This window comes from Marmota monax, unplaced genomic scaffold (assembly GCF_021218885.2).
Source record: "Marmota monax isolate L192 unplaced genomic scaffold, Marmota_monax_Labrador192_F-V1.1 WCK01_AAM20220418_F8-fsc00015, whole genome shotgun sequence".
NCBI classification, from domain to species: Eukaryota; Metazoa; Chordata; class Mammalia; order Rodentia; family Sciuridae; genus Marmota; species Marmota monax.
The window spans coordinates 13449971-13468091 of NW_026692194.1; the positions used below are offsets into that span (position 1 = coordinate 13449971).

Genomic DNA, 18121 nt, shown 5'->3' on the forward strand with positions numbered 1-18121 from the left:
AAAAATTGTGCTTTATATGTGGAATAAGAATTGTAATGCATTCCGCTGTCATATATAAATTTTTTAAAATTAATTAATAATAAAAAAGAAAAGTAAACAGGCAATTAAAATTGCTGTAGATTGCATAAACCTGGATGCAAGTGAGAGTTTACCAGACACATGATCCAATCTTGGTAAGTTTTAGAAGTGCTTGTTAAAGATTGGATCTTAACGAATGGACAAAAAAAATGTGGCATTTATACACAATGGAGTATTACTCTGCATTAAAAAATGACAAAATCATAGAATTTGCAGGGAAATGGATGGCATTAGAGCAGATTATGCTAAGTGAAGCTAGCCAATCCCTAAAAAACAAATGCCAAATGTCTTCTTTGATATAAGGAGAATAACTAAGAACAGAGTAGGGACTAAGAGCATGATAAGAAGATTAACATTAAACTGGGATGAGAGGTAGGAGGGAAAGGGAGAGAGAAGGGAAATTGCATGGAAATGGAAGGAGACCCTCAGGGTTATACAAAATTTCATACAAGAGGAAGTGAGGGGAAAGGGGAAAATAATACAAGGGGGAGAAATGAATGACAGTAGAGGGGGTAGAGAGAGAAGAGGATAGGAAAGGCAGCAGAATACAACAGACACTAGTATGGCAATATGTGAATCAATGGATGTGTAACTGATGTGATTCTGCAATTTGTATACGGGGTAAAAATGGGAGTTCATAACCCACTTGAATCAAAGTGTGAAATATGATATATCAAGAACTATGTAATGTTTTGAACAATCAACAATAAAAAAATTTAAAAAAAAAGATTGGATCTTAAAAGTTGAGACTTCAATCTTGAGAAAATATTGGTATGATGAAAGTAGAATAACATTATAAATGGAAGAGCTGTGTAAAGCCCCAAAGTTGGAATTTTGGCACATTTGGATACCACACATAGTTAAATACTCACAACCACGCATTCCCTTATTTTCAAAATTATTTCTAGGCCCCAAACTTTACTGGAGACTTATTGAAAAGTAGTTCAGTTCTGCTCCCACTTTTATAGAGGAATTGGTATGAATGTTTTTATACCTAAAGTTTCCATAATCCAACTAATCTACTGCAAGAACCTCCTTAATAGTCCCCCTGCTTCTAGTTCTGCCTCCTAGAATGTATTCTTCATAAAGCAGCCAAGGTGGTTCGCTTTTCTTATGTAAAATCAAATAACTTCCATCCCCTGCTTAAAATTCTCCAGTGGTTCCCCATGATATTCAAAATGAAATGTATTCGATTACCAGAGTCACTAGGCCCCTTCCTAATGCCTCTACCTTTATCTCTAGCACTCCCTCTCTCTTTATTCCAGTCAGACTGCTCCTGGGGACTCCTTACCCATGCCAAGCACATTCCTCCCTCATGACCTCTGCACTAATTATTCCTTCTGCCTGAGATGCTCCTTGTCTGGGTCTTAATGACTGATTCCTTCTCATTACTCCTCTCCACACAAATGTCACCTCCTTAGAGAAATATTTCCTGACTAATTTGTCTAAAACAGCAATGCTCCCGTTTCCTGCACACACACACACACACACACATGCATACTATCGATTACCATATGATATTATTATGAATTTATTTATGTATTTTCAAATTCCTGTCTTCACAATAAACTACTAAGTTCCATGAGGGCAGGATTTTTCCTGTCTTGTTCACCTAGCACCTAGACCAAAGCTAAGCTCACAGTTGTTGAAAAAATAAATAAAACTAGCTGATGAATATTTAAGTGACATACTTAGGTACCCCATAATAATTCATTATTAATATCACAAATATACATATAACCATACTGACTAGAATTTAAATCTGTTTTTAAAATGGTGACACTAAATACACTGCATTAAAGTTCTGGAAAGAATCTCAATTTTACAAGTAGAACTCTACGTAAGTCATAATACATAGTGATTGAATATTATATATATATATATATATACATATATATATATACTTATGTATATATGCACACTCAACTATAAAAGATAGCAAGAAGTTACTCGATAGTGCCTCAGTTGACATTAGGCATGTACATAACATTAGGCATATACACAGTGCATATATATATATATATATATATATATATATATATATAAAACAGATATAACCATGATAACTAAAAAAAGAGAAATACTTAAGTTGGTTGTCTTAAAGAACCTTCAGGATTTGGGGTGGGAAACTAGAGCAGGATGTGGTGGCTGTTACTTTTCATCATCAATCCTCTTATACTGTTTTATATGTGAAAAATTCATGTGTGTATGCTAATTTGGTTTAAGTTTTTGAAGTTTTAAATTTTAAAGTGTTTGTAACTATGAATGGTAAGGACACACACATACATAGCTACTTTAAAAATCTTAAAATGGCAGGGTATGGTGGCACACGCCTGTAATCCCAGTGGCTCAGAAGGCTGAGGCAGAAGGATCTTAAGTTCAAAGCCAGTCTCTAAATAAAATACAAAAAGGGCTGAGGATATGGCTCAGTGGTTAAGTGCCCAAGTACAATCGCCTGTACAAAAAAAAAATTAAAATGGTAGAACTGCAGGATTTAAGTGACATATTTAACTAACCCATAATAATTCATTATTAACATTGCAAATATGCACATAACTACACTGACTGGAATACAAAATGTTATTATTTTAGGCAGTGACAGATGGAAAAAAAAAAGACTGAGATAAATCATATATGAAAGATTCAACATGTATTTAATAGAGATTTCGGTTGCCTTGGTTATAGATTTAATGTTTTCAGGTTGAAACCCTGGAGATCACAGTCTTTCTGTAATGTGTTCTTTGGGGTCACTACTTGAGAAAGAATACCAAATGTAATAACTATGTTTTAACATTACTTAATATATAAATGCCTATGGCACATACAGATTGTTTTCCCTTCTTCCTAAAAGAATTCTGTTTTACCTGGAGGCAGCAAAGTGACCTTCTATGTTTCCTAGTCACCCTTATGGCAGGGGTGGCCTAGTGAGAGGTAAGCCAAGTCACTGGTTGAGGCTATCAGAAAAGCTCTTCCGCAGAGACTGACCCAGCCAGGGGTATTTCATTTGCCTCTCTTTGCTGACTGTGATGTGAATATAATGTTTAGAGTTATCGCAGCCACCTTGAAACCATGAGGGAAAGGCTCTGGCCCTAACTTCCTAAAAGATTGTAAGTGCCAGAAGATGGAGGAAGAAGTGAGGCGGGGTGGGGAATGGAGAATTCAAGAGACTGGAGAGACAAACCTAGTGGTACACAACTAATCCCAAGTACTGTGGGGATGAGTGACTGAGGGAGGAGGATCCAAGTTCAAGGCAGAGCCTGGGCAACTTTGAAAGACCCTGTCTCAAAATAAAAAATAAAAAGGGTTAGGGGTGTAGCTCAGTGGCAGAATTCCCCTGGGTTCAATCTCCAGTACCTCAAAAAAAAAAAAGAGGAGGAGGTATTCTTTTGGGGGTGATAGATCTTCTCTGGAAATAGATAGTGGTAATAGTTGTGAAGTACTGTGAATATATCAAAACGTGCTTTGTATTTAGTGTTATATGAACCATATTTCAATTTTTTAAAAATCACATACATGCAGCAGAAAACAGGATTGTGATGTAGTCATTCCTCTCTCTATCTGTAGAACAGGATCATTATTCAATTTTGCTCACCACAAAATCTCCCTTATTTTTACTATTGTTCCACACCAAAAAAACAAATCAAAATAAAACAAAAAACTCCAAAGTGCAGATCATCTTGAAGTACTTTAAACAGAACCAAATTTTCCCACACTTTAAGATTTATTTCTGTAGAAAAAGCCTTTTGCTCCCTAGCAATAGTTCCTTCCAGGAGGAGGATTATCCTTTAGTGTGACATTTCTGGCCCACCTTCTTCCCTGCCCCTGATTCATTCCAGGGACATGTAGTGACTCATCCTTTGGGTAAGTTTAGCAGGAGAAGCATGCTTCTTCTTCTTCCTCCTGCTGAGAGCAAAGTATCCACAGGGATCATACTCTTTTCTGTCTTAGAGTAGCCCTGCCTGTGCCCAGTTGGGTGTATTTAATTCTGCAGTACAGGTTATTATAAAGTTCACTTACCTGCAGATATAGGCCACACCCCCCAAACTCTGCTTTACTTTTTGTCTTCCCTGTCAATAACTCACATAATGAAGATGTGTGCTATTTACTAGGCCCCTCAAACAACACTCCTTATTTTAAATTCTTACAAGGAATGTGTGTTAAGGGGTCTTAAGACTCCAGACCACTAACTTTGCAAAGCAGCAAATCATGTGGGAATCAACCATTCAAAGCACCATAGCACGCTTGGAATTTTCCAGAATCTTTCTGAAAGTCCTGACCCCTAGTTTGATGAATACTGTGCAATCCAGAGACATCTATATAGAAAGAAAAGGTGGACATGGAGACATATTTTCTGCAGTTTATCAGAGCAAGCTGAAACAGACACTCTTAGGTCAAGGCCTCTGCTGAAAAAGATGCTTCTGTGAGTTTTCAGGGCCTCCCGCGCCGCTTCCACCTCGCTTGCTAAAGAGAAGGGAAGCTGATATGACACACAACTCTGGAAACTGGGACAGATATTAGCCCTTTCAGTTATAAAAGACTCAAGCACAGTATGTTGCTCAGTCAAGACTCAGTCAGCAGCAACTGTTCCTCACTTTGTGGAAGGACGGATCAGTGGGAAACCTGACATGAATATTTGCAAAGCAAATACACTTTAAATCTGCAAAGAAGCGTTGATATTTAAAGAAACCATATGATGAATTTTAAATGTCAGCAGCCTTTCATGTAAAATCAGATTTTCATATTGCAATGTAACCCTCCATCCTGGGCTCTGACTTTCATGTAAAATCAGATTTTCATATTGCAATGTACCCCTCCATCCTGGGCTCTGACTCAATTTTGAATTCAGGAAGTGATCTAGCTGCTACAAAGCAGTCCTTAATGATTTTTAAACATCCATAATTGTTTAAAATCTTTCCTCATATGTCATAAAATTCTGCCTCATTTGACCTTTCCTCGTGGTCTAGGGTCTGTTCCCTAGAGCCACACACGATGACATCTTTGTAATAATTGAAAGAGCCATCATGCTACTGTTTTCTCTAAGAGCTAACTGTCCCCAAGCACTTCAATTTAATTCAAGACACTTGAAGTCTCCACTAGAGGCACAGCCCTCTAGGAGATATAAAAACAAGCCACCAGCTTGACCTTCAAAATCGTATCTTTATTGTCTAGTGAGAGACATAGCCATGTACACAAATAACTGCAGCAGAAAACAGAATGGGTGGAAGAGAAGTAAAACCAAGAAGTATAATGGAACTATTAATGAAATGCTGTAGGAACAAAGAAGCCAAGAGGGAATTGGAGTCAACCAGGCTTATGTTTTTTGACTTTAATGTACTTAAAATTTCAACCTCTAAAAAACAGCTTTTCTATTTTCCTGTGCACATAAAGAAAAATATGTACATCCAAATTATGTGCTGAATCCATTTAATTACTCATTGCAGTTTGTATTTTCAGCAATCTTTAATAAAATTACTATTTATATCAGGACTTCAATAAGCTACTTGCATTCTAAAACTGAATTAATAGTATCAAAAACAAACTTGAATTTCTAAGGCACATGTCAATCAACAGATTGCCACAATGCTATTCTAGGAGTGTCATTAATATTGACCTGAGAGCTGGTAAAGCATCAAAGTATCTGTAGACAGTTTAATCAATTTCCATTTCAAATTTTCAGACTGTATTATTCTAGATGTGAATATAACTACACATCAGAGAAATATGATAAGCCAGGCCATAGCTACAAATACTTTAAGAACATAGGTTCAGTCCCCTATTCCACTAACCCTGTTCCGTAAGCTCCCAATGCAACAGAAGTTGGTGGGGGTCTTGGGGAAGAGCTTCTCAAGAATATGGAGATTTTACCAAAAAAAAAAAAAAAAAAAAACCTCCTTTGCTCTCCTTTATCCATTAGCCAGAGGTATGTACTTAATACTTTCAATAAATGTTAAATAACACATAACTTTCTGCAGTCTTACAATAAATTCCCTTTATGTTCACATTAAAAAAAAATGAGATTTTTTTTAAAGTGTAGGATAGAGCCAGGCATCATGGTATATGTCATAATCCCAGCTACTCAGGAGGCTGAGGCAGGAGAATTGCAAGTTCAGGGCCAGTCTCAGCAATTTAGCAAGACCCTGTCTCAAAAAATAAAAAAGCTGGGAACATAACTCAGTAGTAAGGTTAGACTGAATCTTTAGTACTAAGAAAAAAAGAAAGGAAGGAAAAGAAAGAGAAAGTAGAGAATGGAAAAGGAAGGAGAGAAAATAGCTGTACAGTGGAGAAACCTGACAAATGCTATCTCAGCCAGGTGATCAAAGTCAACATAACAGCTGTAAGTTGTTATGTACCCTTGACATGGTGTGATGATAATGGTCTTCTTCCCAATAACCCATAAACCCAAGTCTTAGCATGTCAAAATATCAGACCAATTCTAATTGGAGAGCAATCTACAAAGTACTTGACTTCAAAGTACTCTTTAAACTGCTAAGGTCATCAAAAACAAGGTTAAATGCTAGGCTCTGTGGCATATACTGTAATCCCAGCAACTCAGGAGGCAGAAGCAGGAGGATTGCAAATTCAGGGCCAGCCTCACCAACTTAGTGAGAACTTGTATTTTAAAAAAAAAAGGGCTGGGGAGGTGGCTCAAGCGGTAGCGCGCTCGCCTGGCATGTGTGTGGCCCGGGTTCGATCCTCAGCACCACATACAAACAAAGATGCTGTGTCTGCCGAAAACTAAAAAAATAAATAAATATTAAAAAAAAAAAAAAAAAAGACTGGGGCCATAGCTCAGAGGTAAAGCTCCCCTGGGTTCAATCCCCAGAAATTAAAAAAAAAAAAAAAGACAAGTCTGAAAATATCATAGCCTAGAAGAGTCTAGGGAGGCGAGGCAATTAAATGTAACAGGGTATCCTAGATGGGATCCTGGAACAGAAAGAGGACATTACATAAATTAAGAAAATCCAAATCAAGTATGGACTTGCATTAAAAATAATGTATCAAGCTAGGTGTGGTGGCACATGGCTATAATCCCAGTGACTATGGAGGCTGAGGCAGGTAGATCTTGAGTTCAAAGCCAGCCTCGGCAACTTAGTGAGGCCCTAAGCAACTCAGGGAGACCCTGTCTCTAAATAAAATACAAAAAAGGGCTGGGGATGTGGCTCAGAGATTAAGGGCCCCTGGTCCCCCCACAAACCAAAAAAATAATAATGTATCAATATTGCCTCATACCAGTTATGTTGTCTCCATACTGTCTTCCCAACTTTTCTAAACAAAAAGTTTATTTTTAAAAAAGTAAAGGAAGAAGCAATGGAAAGCAGCAGTAGTCAAAAGGATTTATATGCAGACTTTGAGGATAAGCCTAAGAAGCTAACTATTTGTAATTTGTAATTTGTAAATGTGTTTTCCTGAATTTTAAACAGCCATCTTATAAACTACATATTGGAATTCCAATACATTTGAAAATAAGAGGCTGTGTATTTGAAAGGGAGAGTGCAGTGTGTATGCCCTCTAGAATATTCTGTCACCAAGGGTATTTTAAATTCAAACATTCCAAATAGAAATATATCAACACACATTGTTTTAATTGCGAAATACTTTCTGTGTTGAACTCCAATAAGCCAATTTAACTCAGTGGTCACTTTTCCATATAAAAAAGTTAAATCATTTTCCATTTCATTGAATTTTCATGTCATTGAATCTATTTTCACTGGGAATGCTTTCCATGTAAATATTTTTTAAATATATTTTTAGTTGTAGATGGACATGCTCCTGTTATTATTATTTTTTTTAATGTGGTGTTGAGGATTGAACCCAGTGCCTCACACATGCTAGGCAAGCACTCTACCACTGAGCTTCAACTCCAGCCCTCCATGTAAATATTTTAATGACAATCTGTCAACCATATTTTGTCCATATTAAATGTTCCCAAGTATATCTTCTTCCACTGTGAATTCACTTTCATAGTCATTATTTCCATCAAACCAATTTTCACCAAGATTTTATTATCCTATGGTTTTAAACTAAAAGTTAATTTTATAATGTTCTTTTCATTGTTTTTATTTATTATGTTTGCTTATCTATTTATTTATTTATAGTTGTAAATGGACAGAATACCTTAGTTTATTTTTATGTGGTGCTAAGTATTGAACCCAGTGCCTCACACATGCTAGGCAAGAAATCTGCCACTGAGCTACAGCCCCAACCCTTCATTATGTTTTATATTATTAAAACAAAAATTTCATTTTTGATGATTTATAGACACAATCACTTCTTCATAATCATGACTTGAATAAAAGGCCAATGGTTTATATTTGTTTATTTCTTACGAAATCACAAGAAAAATTGTAAGCAATTTTAAGAAACAAAGAACTATATATGGAAACAATGACAGAGAATGCCAGCAAGTGAGAAAGAGAAAATGGGAGGCTGCAGTGTTTCTGGGTGTGCTGTGCTTACTGACCAGGTCAAACTTCCCTACAGTCAAAATGACAGTCCAAACATCCTGAGGGGCATCTGGAATGATACAAATGATCAGATCCACATGTCCTGCTTCAATCCATGTGTTCAGTGCACAGGTCAGGAAGAAGGCAAAGTAAGGATGGAAAGGGTATTGAGGGGAAAATCAACAGGAAATAGTCATGAAGAGCATGGGTGCTAGTATAGTCTGTCAAGGTTCAAATCCCAGCTCCACAACTTAAATCTGTGTTACCTGGGAAAGTTACCTCTCTATGCCTCAATTTCTCTTTTAGACAAGGAAATGATTGAGGTCAAAAGAAGGAAAATTAAATGGAAAACGCATGTAAAATACTGAGTACAGAATTTGGCCCATCCTAAGCTGTCAAAGAATGTCGGTACATATGGGTGCAAATATGTTTCTGTGAATTTGTACCATATATTCCACCTTGATAAAACAATAGTGTGCATGTACTCTCTTCCATTTAACATACTACAAATTGTAGGAGTTATCATCCTAAACCTGACTTTCTTTTTTCCCCCCTTTGGAAAGGTTGTGCAAAACTACTATATTTACAAAAATGGCACAAATGTGAACTCAACAGTCAATGCACATGCATACTTCATTCACATCGTCAACGATGAAAGGTCTTCAACACTGCAGAACAAATAAGAATGCAGCTATTAAGCACTGAAGTCATGTAAGTTATACCAGAATGGGCAAATATTGTCCAAGTAAAATTCTATTGTTAAAGCAGAAACAGGTTTAAAGCCATTCAAGTGCAAGCACAGTTAGACAAATCTTTCAGAGCCCCATCTATTTGTGTTTGAATCATGTGATCTTTCTTGCAACTTGTGGTCTTAAACTTCTGTTCTACAAAATTCTTTTTTTTTTTTTTTTTTTTTTTTTTTGAGATGTTTTAAGTTTATTTTTTTTATCTGATACACAAAACATAAATTATACATATTTATGGGGTACCATATTAAAGTTAGAATATTGAGTAGCCAAAAGTGACACACAGATGATCCCAAACCCTTCATTTATTATCTATAGTCTATAAAAAGATCCCCACAGTCTGCTTTATTCTGATGTGCTTTGTGTACTTTTTGTTTTTTTTTTTTTTTAATTTTTTTTTATTGGTTGTTCAAAACATTATAAAGCTCTTGACATATCATATTTCATACATTAGATTCAAGTTGGTTATGAACTCCCAATTTTACCCCAAATACAGATTGCAGAATCACATCGGTTACACATCCACATTTTTACATAATGCCCTATTAGTAACTGTTGTATTCTGCTACCTTTCCTATCCTCTACCATCCCCCCTCCCTCCCCTCCCATCTTCTCTCTCTACCCCATCCACTGTAATTCATATCTCTCCTTGTTTATTTTCCCATTCCCCTCACAACCTCTTATATGTAATTTTGTATAACAATGAGGGTCTCCCTCCATTACCATGCAATTTCCCTTTCAAAAGGAAAATACAGAAAAAAAAAACAATACATCAGAGGTTATATTAAATAAGAGTATTATATAAATCGATAATTAAGATGAAACATTGAAATAGTAAAGTTTGATTGTTACTTGTTGGAACCAGTCCTATACTAGAATTAGTTAATATATACAAATATTTTCAAGTAGATAACTTATGTTTCTCTTTTTTTTTTTTTTAATATTTATTTATTTTTTTTAGTTTTCGGCGGACACAACATCTTTGTTTGTATGTGGTGCCGAGGATCGAACCTGGGCCGCACGCATGCCAGGTGAGCACGCTACCGCTTGAGCCACATCCCCAGCCCAACTTATGTTTCTCTAACTCGTCCTTTTCATCAGTGCACTGTTAAACTAATAAAAACACATAGCTGGGTGTGGTGGCTCATGCTTGTAATCCCAGGGCTGAGGCAGGAGATCAATTCAAAGCCAGCCTCAGCAAAAACAAGGCGGTAAGCAACTCAATGAGACCCTGTCTCTAAATAAAATACAAAAATTGGGATAGGGATGTGGCTCAGCGGTTGAGTGCCCCAGAATTCAATCCCCAGTCGCCACCACCACAAAAAAAAAAAAAAAAAAAAAAACACTCTGCACATATATATTCCCTTACAATAGCAGCACATGCTATTACTACCTGCAAAGTTGTCACTCTCAAATGACTTAGTGAATGAAAGGAAACAAAAAGTGAATAAGTGGCATAATAAGGAGAAATTAAGGGAATTAGAAAAATTCGTGCAAGGCAGCTTTTTTAAAATCAGTCAGCCATGGGGCTGGGGATGTGGCTCAAGCAGTAGCGCACTCGCCTGGCATGCGTGCGGCCCACGTACAAACAAAGATGTTGTGTCCACCTAGAACTAAAAAATAAACATTAAAAATTCTCTCTCTCTCTCTCACTGTCTCTTAAAAAAAAAAAAATCAGTCAGCCAGCTTGCCAGCAACAAGGAATGGTTTCCATTCAGGAAGGTCCTGTGGCGTGGGAACGTAGCCACCAGTGACCTCTTTGTTATCCAGGGCTGTGTTAGGAAGTTGCTTGTTTTTGCATGTTGTAATCCCCAGAATCAAAATATATTTGCCCTTTCTGCAATCATTTCCTTAAACATCTGAACCTCGAGGCTTTTGTCCCGGGTGAGAATACTTTTTTTAATTTTGCTTCTTCAGCTTTCTCTAAATTAGTCACTTTATCTTCCATTTCCTTCTGAAGGCCAGGGACTTCATGGACACAATGCTCTCTCTGCCTAGCCCTGCTCCTCCAGCTTCCCTAAACCTGAGTTTTTTAATTTAAATATTTATTTTTTAGTTTTAGGTGGACACAATATCTTTATTTTATTTGTATGTGGTGCTGAGGATCGAACCCAGTGCCTCATGCATGTTAGGTGAGCGCTATACCACTGAGCCACAACCCCAGCCCAAATCTGACTTTTTAAACTCTACTATTTTTTATGTAGTACATTTCCTGTCTTCATATGTTTACTTGCCTCAAATTGACCTTCATATCCCATGTAAGCATTATCTGCACAAAAATGCAACAAGGTAGTTAAAATCATTTGAAATATATGTTGTATTAACAGAAAATGTCACTGTAAAATAAAACTGCAAATTTCAAAGAGAGATAATCTTGGTATCAAATTCCATTGATCTAAGGGCTTATCCAAGTTACTGAACCTCTCTGTACCTGTTTTCTCCTTGTTAAAATATAAAGAAGACCCGAATCTCACAAAATTGTGACGATTAGGAACAGTGAGATGCTCAGCATATAGGACAATCACAGCAAATTTCCCACATGCAATTCACGCACACACTCTTTTACACACACACACCCTAATCACTGTCATCTCTGTCAAGTGAACTAAACTTCTCAGATGATCTTTGTCACCATTTTCATATTTTATATAATAGGCTTCAGTGATTTATTGTGGCAGTTTTCAAACCAGGGTACCCATACTCCTGGGGTACTCCAAGACTTCCTAAGGGTACAAACCCATGGATATTTTAAAGGAACCATTTTTCAGATCTTCACCTTTCATATGTATTCTTTCCTAAAATTGCCCTGAGATCTGTTGGCCCTGGTTCTCCCTTCCTACCTCCCTTTCCACGATCAACCTTACAAAGAAAGGCTCTTTACAAAAGATATACTTTCACCCATTTTTAACCTTACTCTGGTACTTTGTCCTAAAGTGTAAAAATCTATGAAGTACCAAATAAAAGAATAATTCAGTCTTTCCTTTAATCAAGGTCCCATAAACACCCCAGTTCTCTCTTTAAGAAATAAATTTCTGACATACATCTGTAATCCCAGCATTCAGGATGCCAAGGCAGGAGAATCATCAGTTCCAGGCCAGCCTCAGCAATTTAGCAGGGCCCTAAGCTACTTAGCAAATTTGTCTTTGTCTCAAAATAAAAAATAAAGGGTTCAGAAGCCAGGAGAATGAGAAGTTATACTCCATATATGTAGTCAAAATACATTCTACTGTCAAGTATAACTAGTAAGAACAAATAATTTTTTTTTCAAAAAACATATTATCAGAGGGAAAAAAAAGGTTCAGAATGTAGCATGTAGCTCAATAGTAAAGTTCCCCTGGATTCCATCCCCAGAACCAAAAGAAAGAAAGAGAGAAAGAAGGAAAAATAGAAATTTCTAATACAATTTAACTTTTAATAACTAAAGGTTATCATGTTTTAAATATATTTATATTATTTTCACCAATTATGTTGTAATAATAATTGCAATAATAACACACTCCAGAAAAGAAAAATTAATATTTTGGAGACTTATTGTCAAAGGAAATTAGGAAAAATATTCCATTTGTACATACTATGGGTATATATGCATACATACACAAAGCAGAAAGTGTAATAAGCAATAAGAAACTCTCAAGCATAACAATGGGATAAAATTCTGTGGGGGAAGTGAAACAGAAATCAAGTTCAAAAAAAAAAAAAAAGAAAAAGAAAAGGAATAATGTCCCAGTGTTAAATAACTTTATTTTAAATGAATGATGGTGGATAGTAAATCACCACAGTATTTATCGTCCATTGGGTAAATTTCAGAGTGATTTAACGTTTTAATTTACAAATATCAACATTTACAATAAGCCAGATATCACATCCCTTGCAACTATTAAACTCATGATGAAACAAAAATCAGATAATAAACTGAAGAGCTACTATCAGCTTGGAGGGGTACTAATAACCTGATAAAGCGAGCCCTCAAATATCATTTAGGTGTCCTTCCTAAAACTCAAGTCAAGCCCAATTAGTTTCAGTGACAAATAAAGGGACCATTAATTCAAAGTCATTCTCTTCCTTTCCTCCCCATTTCTCCCCATCAGTCGCCCCCTTCTAAGTCCCTAGTCGTCCCTCGCTCCACCCTCGCTCCTTTGTGGGCTCCTTTAACCCACCCTGTGCCCGCCCAAGCACTCCAGCGCATGCGCGCTTCACTTCCTTTCCACCCGCTGCTGCTGTGTCATGGCCGAGCGGAAGTTCCAGCCCCCGCGGGAAAGGGCGTCCTTAAGATGGAAAGGGCTTCCCACAGCTTTCTCCCCCTCCTCCCATAACATCTTTCATTCTCTCATTGTAGGGGGGCCCCTACCCTGTACTCTCCCGAACACCTCGTAGTCCACGGATTTGAGTGGCTCGCTGGTAGACATGGCGGCGGCGAGCCCTCTGCCGAGGAGCCGGAGCGGGATTCGGGGCGCGGCGACTGCGGCTGCCGCGAGAGGGAGGAAGCACATGGGACCGCTGGGTGCCTTCCGCGCCTGTCCCCCGCCCGAGTCGCAAGCGCGCTGGGTTCACGCGTCAAACGCTGTAAATGAGACCGCCTGGCCCGGGAGTGAGGGCAGACGGGGACGCCGGGCGTCCGAGGCCTCTTCTTCCCCCCCCGCCCAGCGGAGCCCGCGCTCCCAAGAATGAGCGCCCCTGTGTGCGCCCTGGGATTTAATTCGCCATGGCGCTTGATGCTCAGTGTTCGTGAATTAAAGCCAGGTGCTGGGCTCAAAATGGGGTTGCTTCCCTCCCCCCAACTTTATTAACCAAAAAGTGTATATATAAGGTGAGGTTTTGATATGGGGATTCTTTGTGAGCAGATTAGATCAAGCTAATTAACAGTCATCACCTCTTTTTTACGTAGAGAACTTTTAAGATCTCAGTTTTCAAGTATACATTATTCTTAACCGTAGTCACCATGTTAGACAATAGATGTACAGTATTCACAGTAACAAGCATTGCACCCTATGATCATTGTCTTTCCCTTTCCAACCTCCCTTCACTCTCTTCCACCAAGAAGAAGTGCTTTTGAAACTAAGGGCTTGCTAGGGCAGTGGTTAAGGGTATTTGATAAGTAAATTGATTACGAAATGTTCTGGTGAATGCCAAATCTATCTGGCAATTTCAAGCCAACTCAAAAGATGAGGTCTGTAAACTTTTCACCTCTTCCACTGAGTTAGAAAGGCTTTGGACCTGTATCCCTTATCCTAAATAGACTGATATTTTCTGAAACAAGAACCTGTTTATTTTAAGTCTGAACTTTTGAAAATGTCCTCTTGTTTGTTCTGTTATATAGTTTTTTTTTTGTTGTTGTTGTTTTTGTTTTTTTTTTTTTTTTTGGTTTTTAAGGTCTTGCTTATCTCAAATACCTAGAAAGTTAAGGCAGTTTATGTATTTCCTGATGATCTAAGTTTGTCTGTCTGTCTCTCTTTTTTTCCCCTTTGGATATGGTATATCCCTTGCCCAGACTGGCCTTGAACTTCTGGACTCCTGGGCTCAAGTGATCCTCCTGCCTTAGCCTCTTTGAGTGCTGGAACTACAGGTATGGGCCACCACTCCCAGCCCATAAATTCTAATTTGTAACAACCCATCAACTCCAAAGAAACTAGAAACAGTTTTTGATAATATGCCTTCTAGATTCCAAATCCTATTACATGTAAGAATTTGCATATTCAATTTGTTGGCTTCAACACCCTTGCGCGCATATATATATATATATATATATATATATATTTTTTTTTTTTTTTTTTTTTTTTGCATTTGGCCTCATAGTTAAAAAATTCACTGCAACCTGATTCAATGTCATGTGCCAATTCTGTCAGAGAATACCAAAAATTATCTAAAACTTGGTTAGAATGTGGTTAGATCATGTTTTAAAATTTATTCTGAGGTGCTTTCTGATTGATTTTATATAATGAAAGTCTTCGTTGCAGGATACCTCACAATTATATCTTCCTCTCATTTCCTTGTTCATTTCATACAGAGTATGGAATCAATGTAAGTATTAAGTCATTCTTCTCACTCTTCACTGCTGTCAGAATCAAAACTAAGGTCTTCCACCTCAACTAAGCCCTTATTAAGTGCTTACCAAAATCCTATAAGTGATGTAATCAAGACAGTTATTCTGCAATCTGAACAGAGAGGTTAAACAAAACAAAAAATGACCTTTTCTCTTGGATCTACTTTATCTGGAATACACCTGCTACTCTAGACTCTTACCCTATCTTGTTCAGTTGCCTTTGCAAGTTCTTACCAGATTTCATCCTAATTATTCAATGCTAAGTGTTCCAAGTCACTGACTGGGAAAGTTGATGGTTTCCTTTTCTTAATCAGTCCTTGCCTTTTTTCCCACATTTACCTAAGATTGCCCCTGCCAATTATTATGTAGCTTTATTTTTAACTTAAGAAGTGCTATAGCAACAATTGACATTTGCTTAGCTAAAAAATTTACTATGTCTGCCAACAGCAGAACATTAGCAAATGGAAACTTTATGTACCATTTCAGCATGGATTGCCAATAAAATGGTAAGACTTTAGAAATTTTAAGTAAATGATTCTAATATTTAAACTAATTTTTATAGTAGAGGATAGGAAAGGCAGCAGAATACAACAGACACTAGTATGGCAATATGTAAATCAATGGATGTGTAACTGATGTGATTCTGCAATCTGTATATGGGGTAAAAATGGGAGCTCATAACCCACTTGAATCAAATTGTGAAATATGATATATTAAGAACTATGTAATGTTTTGAACAGCCAACAATAAAAAATTTAAAAAAAAGTAAAAAAAAATAAACTAATTTTTAAGCAACAGAAAAATTTTTTAAATAAAAGGGAAAAAATCATCCATAATCATCCTAGCACAACTGTTATAATTTTTGTATATTCTCTCTATATACATGTGTGTTTGTGTGTTTTTTTAGTAGTTACAGCATGAATTCAATTTTTATTCTTTTCTATATTGTAGTCTTTCCAATGGATGTTAAGTGGGTATGATCATAAATTTACTTACTAGTCCTGTGATTACACAGTCAGGCTACTTTTCATTTTTCACTACTATAAAAAATTTTGTGAAGGAACTATTTATGCATGTAGCTAATGCCGCAGTCTGGCCGGGTACAAATAACCGAGCCCCCACAAGGCACTTGTAGGTTCAAACAGCAGCTACTTTATTGCCCGAACTCTCACCCGCACTCCACACACGCTTCCCGGGAACTCTCTCACCCTCCACCTCTCAACGAACCCCGAGAGAACTCAATGGGAACTCCAAAGTAGGGGCGCCCGAGGCAGCAGGAGCCCTATTCCAGGAGCCTCCCTATTCCAGGAGCCTCCCTATTGCCGGTCAGCAGGGTCCATATACAACTCAATACACAGCCTGTTTCAATCCAGCATCATCCAGTCACAGCAATTATAACTTAATTATCATCATCTTAATGGCTCGCTGGCTCATCTCTTAACCACTCCTTCTGGGAAAATGCCATGAGCCATCCCTACTCGGCTGTGGCCCTCAACAGCTTCCTTCCCATATTTTTATATTAGAAGTTAGAATACTTTTAACTTAAAATATATCAGAATATAGGCATGTATTATTCTTGACATGTATTGCCAAATCACTTTTCAAAGGGCTGTACCAATTTAGATATACTACTGTCAACACCATGTATGACTATTTGCCATTTATTTATTTATTTATATGGTGCTGGGAATGAACAATAGACAAAGTCTCAACCACTGAGCTACATCCCCAGGCTCTGCCTTTTTTTTTTTTTTTTTTTTTTTTTGAGCTCAGAAGCATTTTATTAAAAAAAAAAAGTGTGGTTATTTTAATATGAGCTTAAAAATTCATCATACATTTACTTCATTTTTTTAGCTTGACTTTCTTTCTAGTAATCTTTAGCTTCACTGTTTTGGGCTACTATAGAAGGAGATCCTCCTTTGGGCAATTTAAAAGCATAATTTGTCAAGCATCTCATTTTCCTTTATTGACTATATGGCTTAAACAGTATTAATGTTGCTTCCTGTTTTGTCATTTTGATTTCAAACCCACCTCTATAATAGCTACCACTGACGGCAGATTTTGGTAGACTCTGAAATTTGTATTTTACTTGAGGCTCCATATGTTTCATGGCTTGTAAAACAGCACTCTGCAAATCCTGCAGCAGCAATGGTCAGTCCAACTGCTACCACTGTACTGGCCATGTCTCAGTCTCAGCTCCCCTGCTTTTACCAGGAGCACCGTTCATCCTAGCCCAGAGGCCACAGCCACCACCATAAGCTTTAACCAGAAAGTGATATATCTGCAGGAGCAAGCACAAGTTCCCAAGTACAGGAACCCTCACTTAGTTGGCTTTCTATGCATATATAAACAGGCTCTTCAGATATAATACATGATTAGATTATATATAACATTGGATTTTGTAACCTGACCTATAGTCAAAACACTGAATTATTCTACAATCCAAAAAGAGAGATTTATTTTAAAAAGCCTTTGCTCTAGGATCCACTTTATATGGAATACTCCTGCTATTCCCAGATCTTTCTCTCTCTTGCTCAGTTACCTCTGCAAGTTCTTACCAAATTTCATCCTAGTTATCTATAGCAACAATTTTGGAATAACTCGGCTCTGTTATTACTATTGGTCAAAATTAAACCCTTACATTATGTAAGTCTCTTCCTTGAACATTTTAAGACAAATTGTTTATGTTGTAGGATAATATTTAAGGTAATGCATATAAAAGGAAAATCCTACCTATACAATGTAGATAGAAAAAATGACCAGGCACTAGAACCTGTGAAGTAAGGAAGGACAGGCAACAGTCTCTGGGTCCA

At 37.2% G+C, this 18121-nt stretch overlaps 1 protein-coding gene and 2 pseudogenes across 5 annotated transcripts in view; all 3 read right to left on the bottom strand.

Annotated features, from left to right (window-relative positions):
- The window catches only part of Acyp2 (acylphosphatase 2), a 155969-nt gene extending 142065 nt beyond the window's left edge, over positions 1 to 13904 (bottom strand). For 4 of the 5 annotated variants that reach the window (XR_006847108.2, XM_058573126.1, XM_046424034.2 and 1 more), the window contains exon 1: positions 13617 to 13904. Coding sequence is in view for 4 of the 5 variants with exons in the window: in XM_058573126.1 (XP_058429109.1) it covers positions 13617 to 13758 (142 nt within the window). In the remaining variant the exon portion in view is untranslated. The remainder of the gene's footprint in view (positions 1 to 13616) is intronic. The other variant, XM_046424028.2, reaches the window with a different exon arrangement.
- On the bottom strand, positions 10565 to 13610 carry LOC131423471 (cAMP-regulated phosphoprotein 19-like; annotated as a pseudogene).
- Positions 13905 to 17145: 3241 nt separating the features above from the next.
- Positions 17146 to 17491, bottom strand: LOC124077721 (mitochondrial import inner membrane translocase subunit TIM14-like; annotated as a pseudogene).
- Between the last annotated feature and the right edge of the window lie 630 nt (positions 17492 to 18121).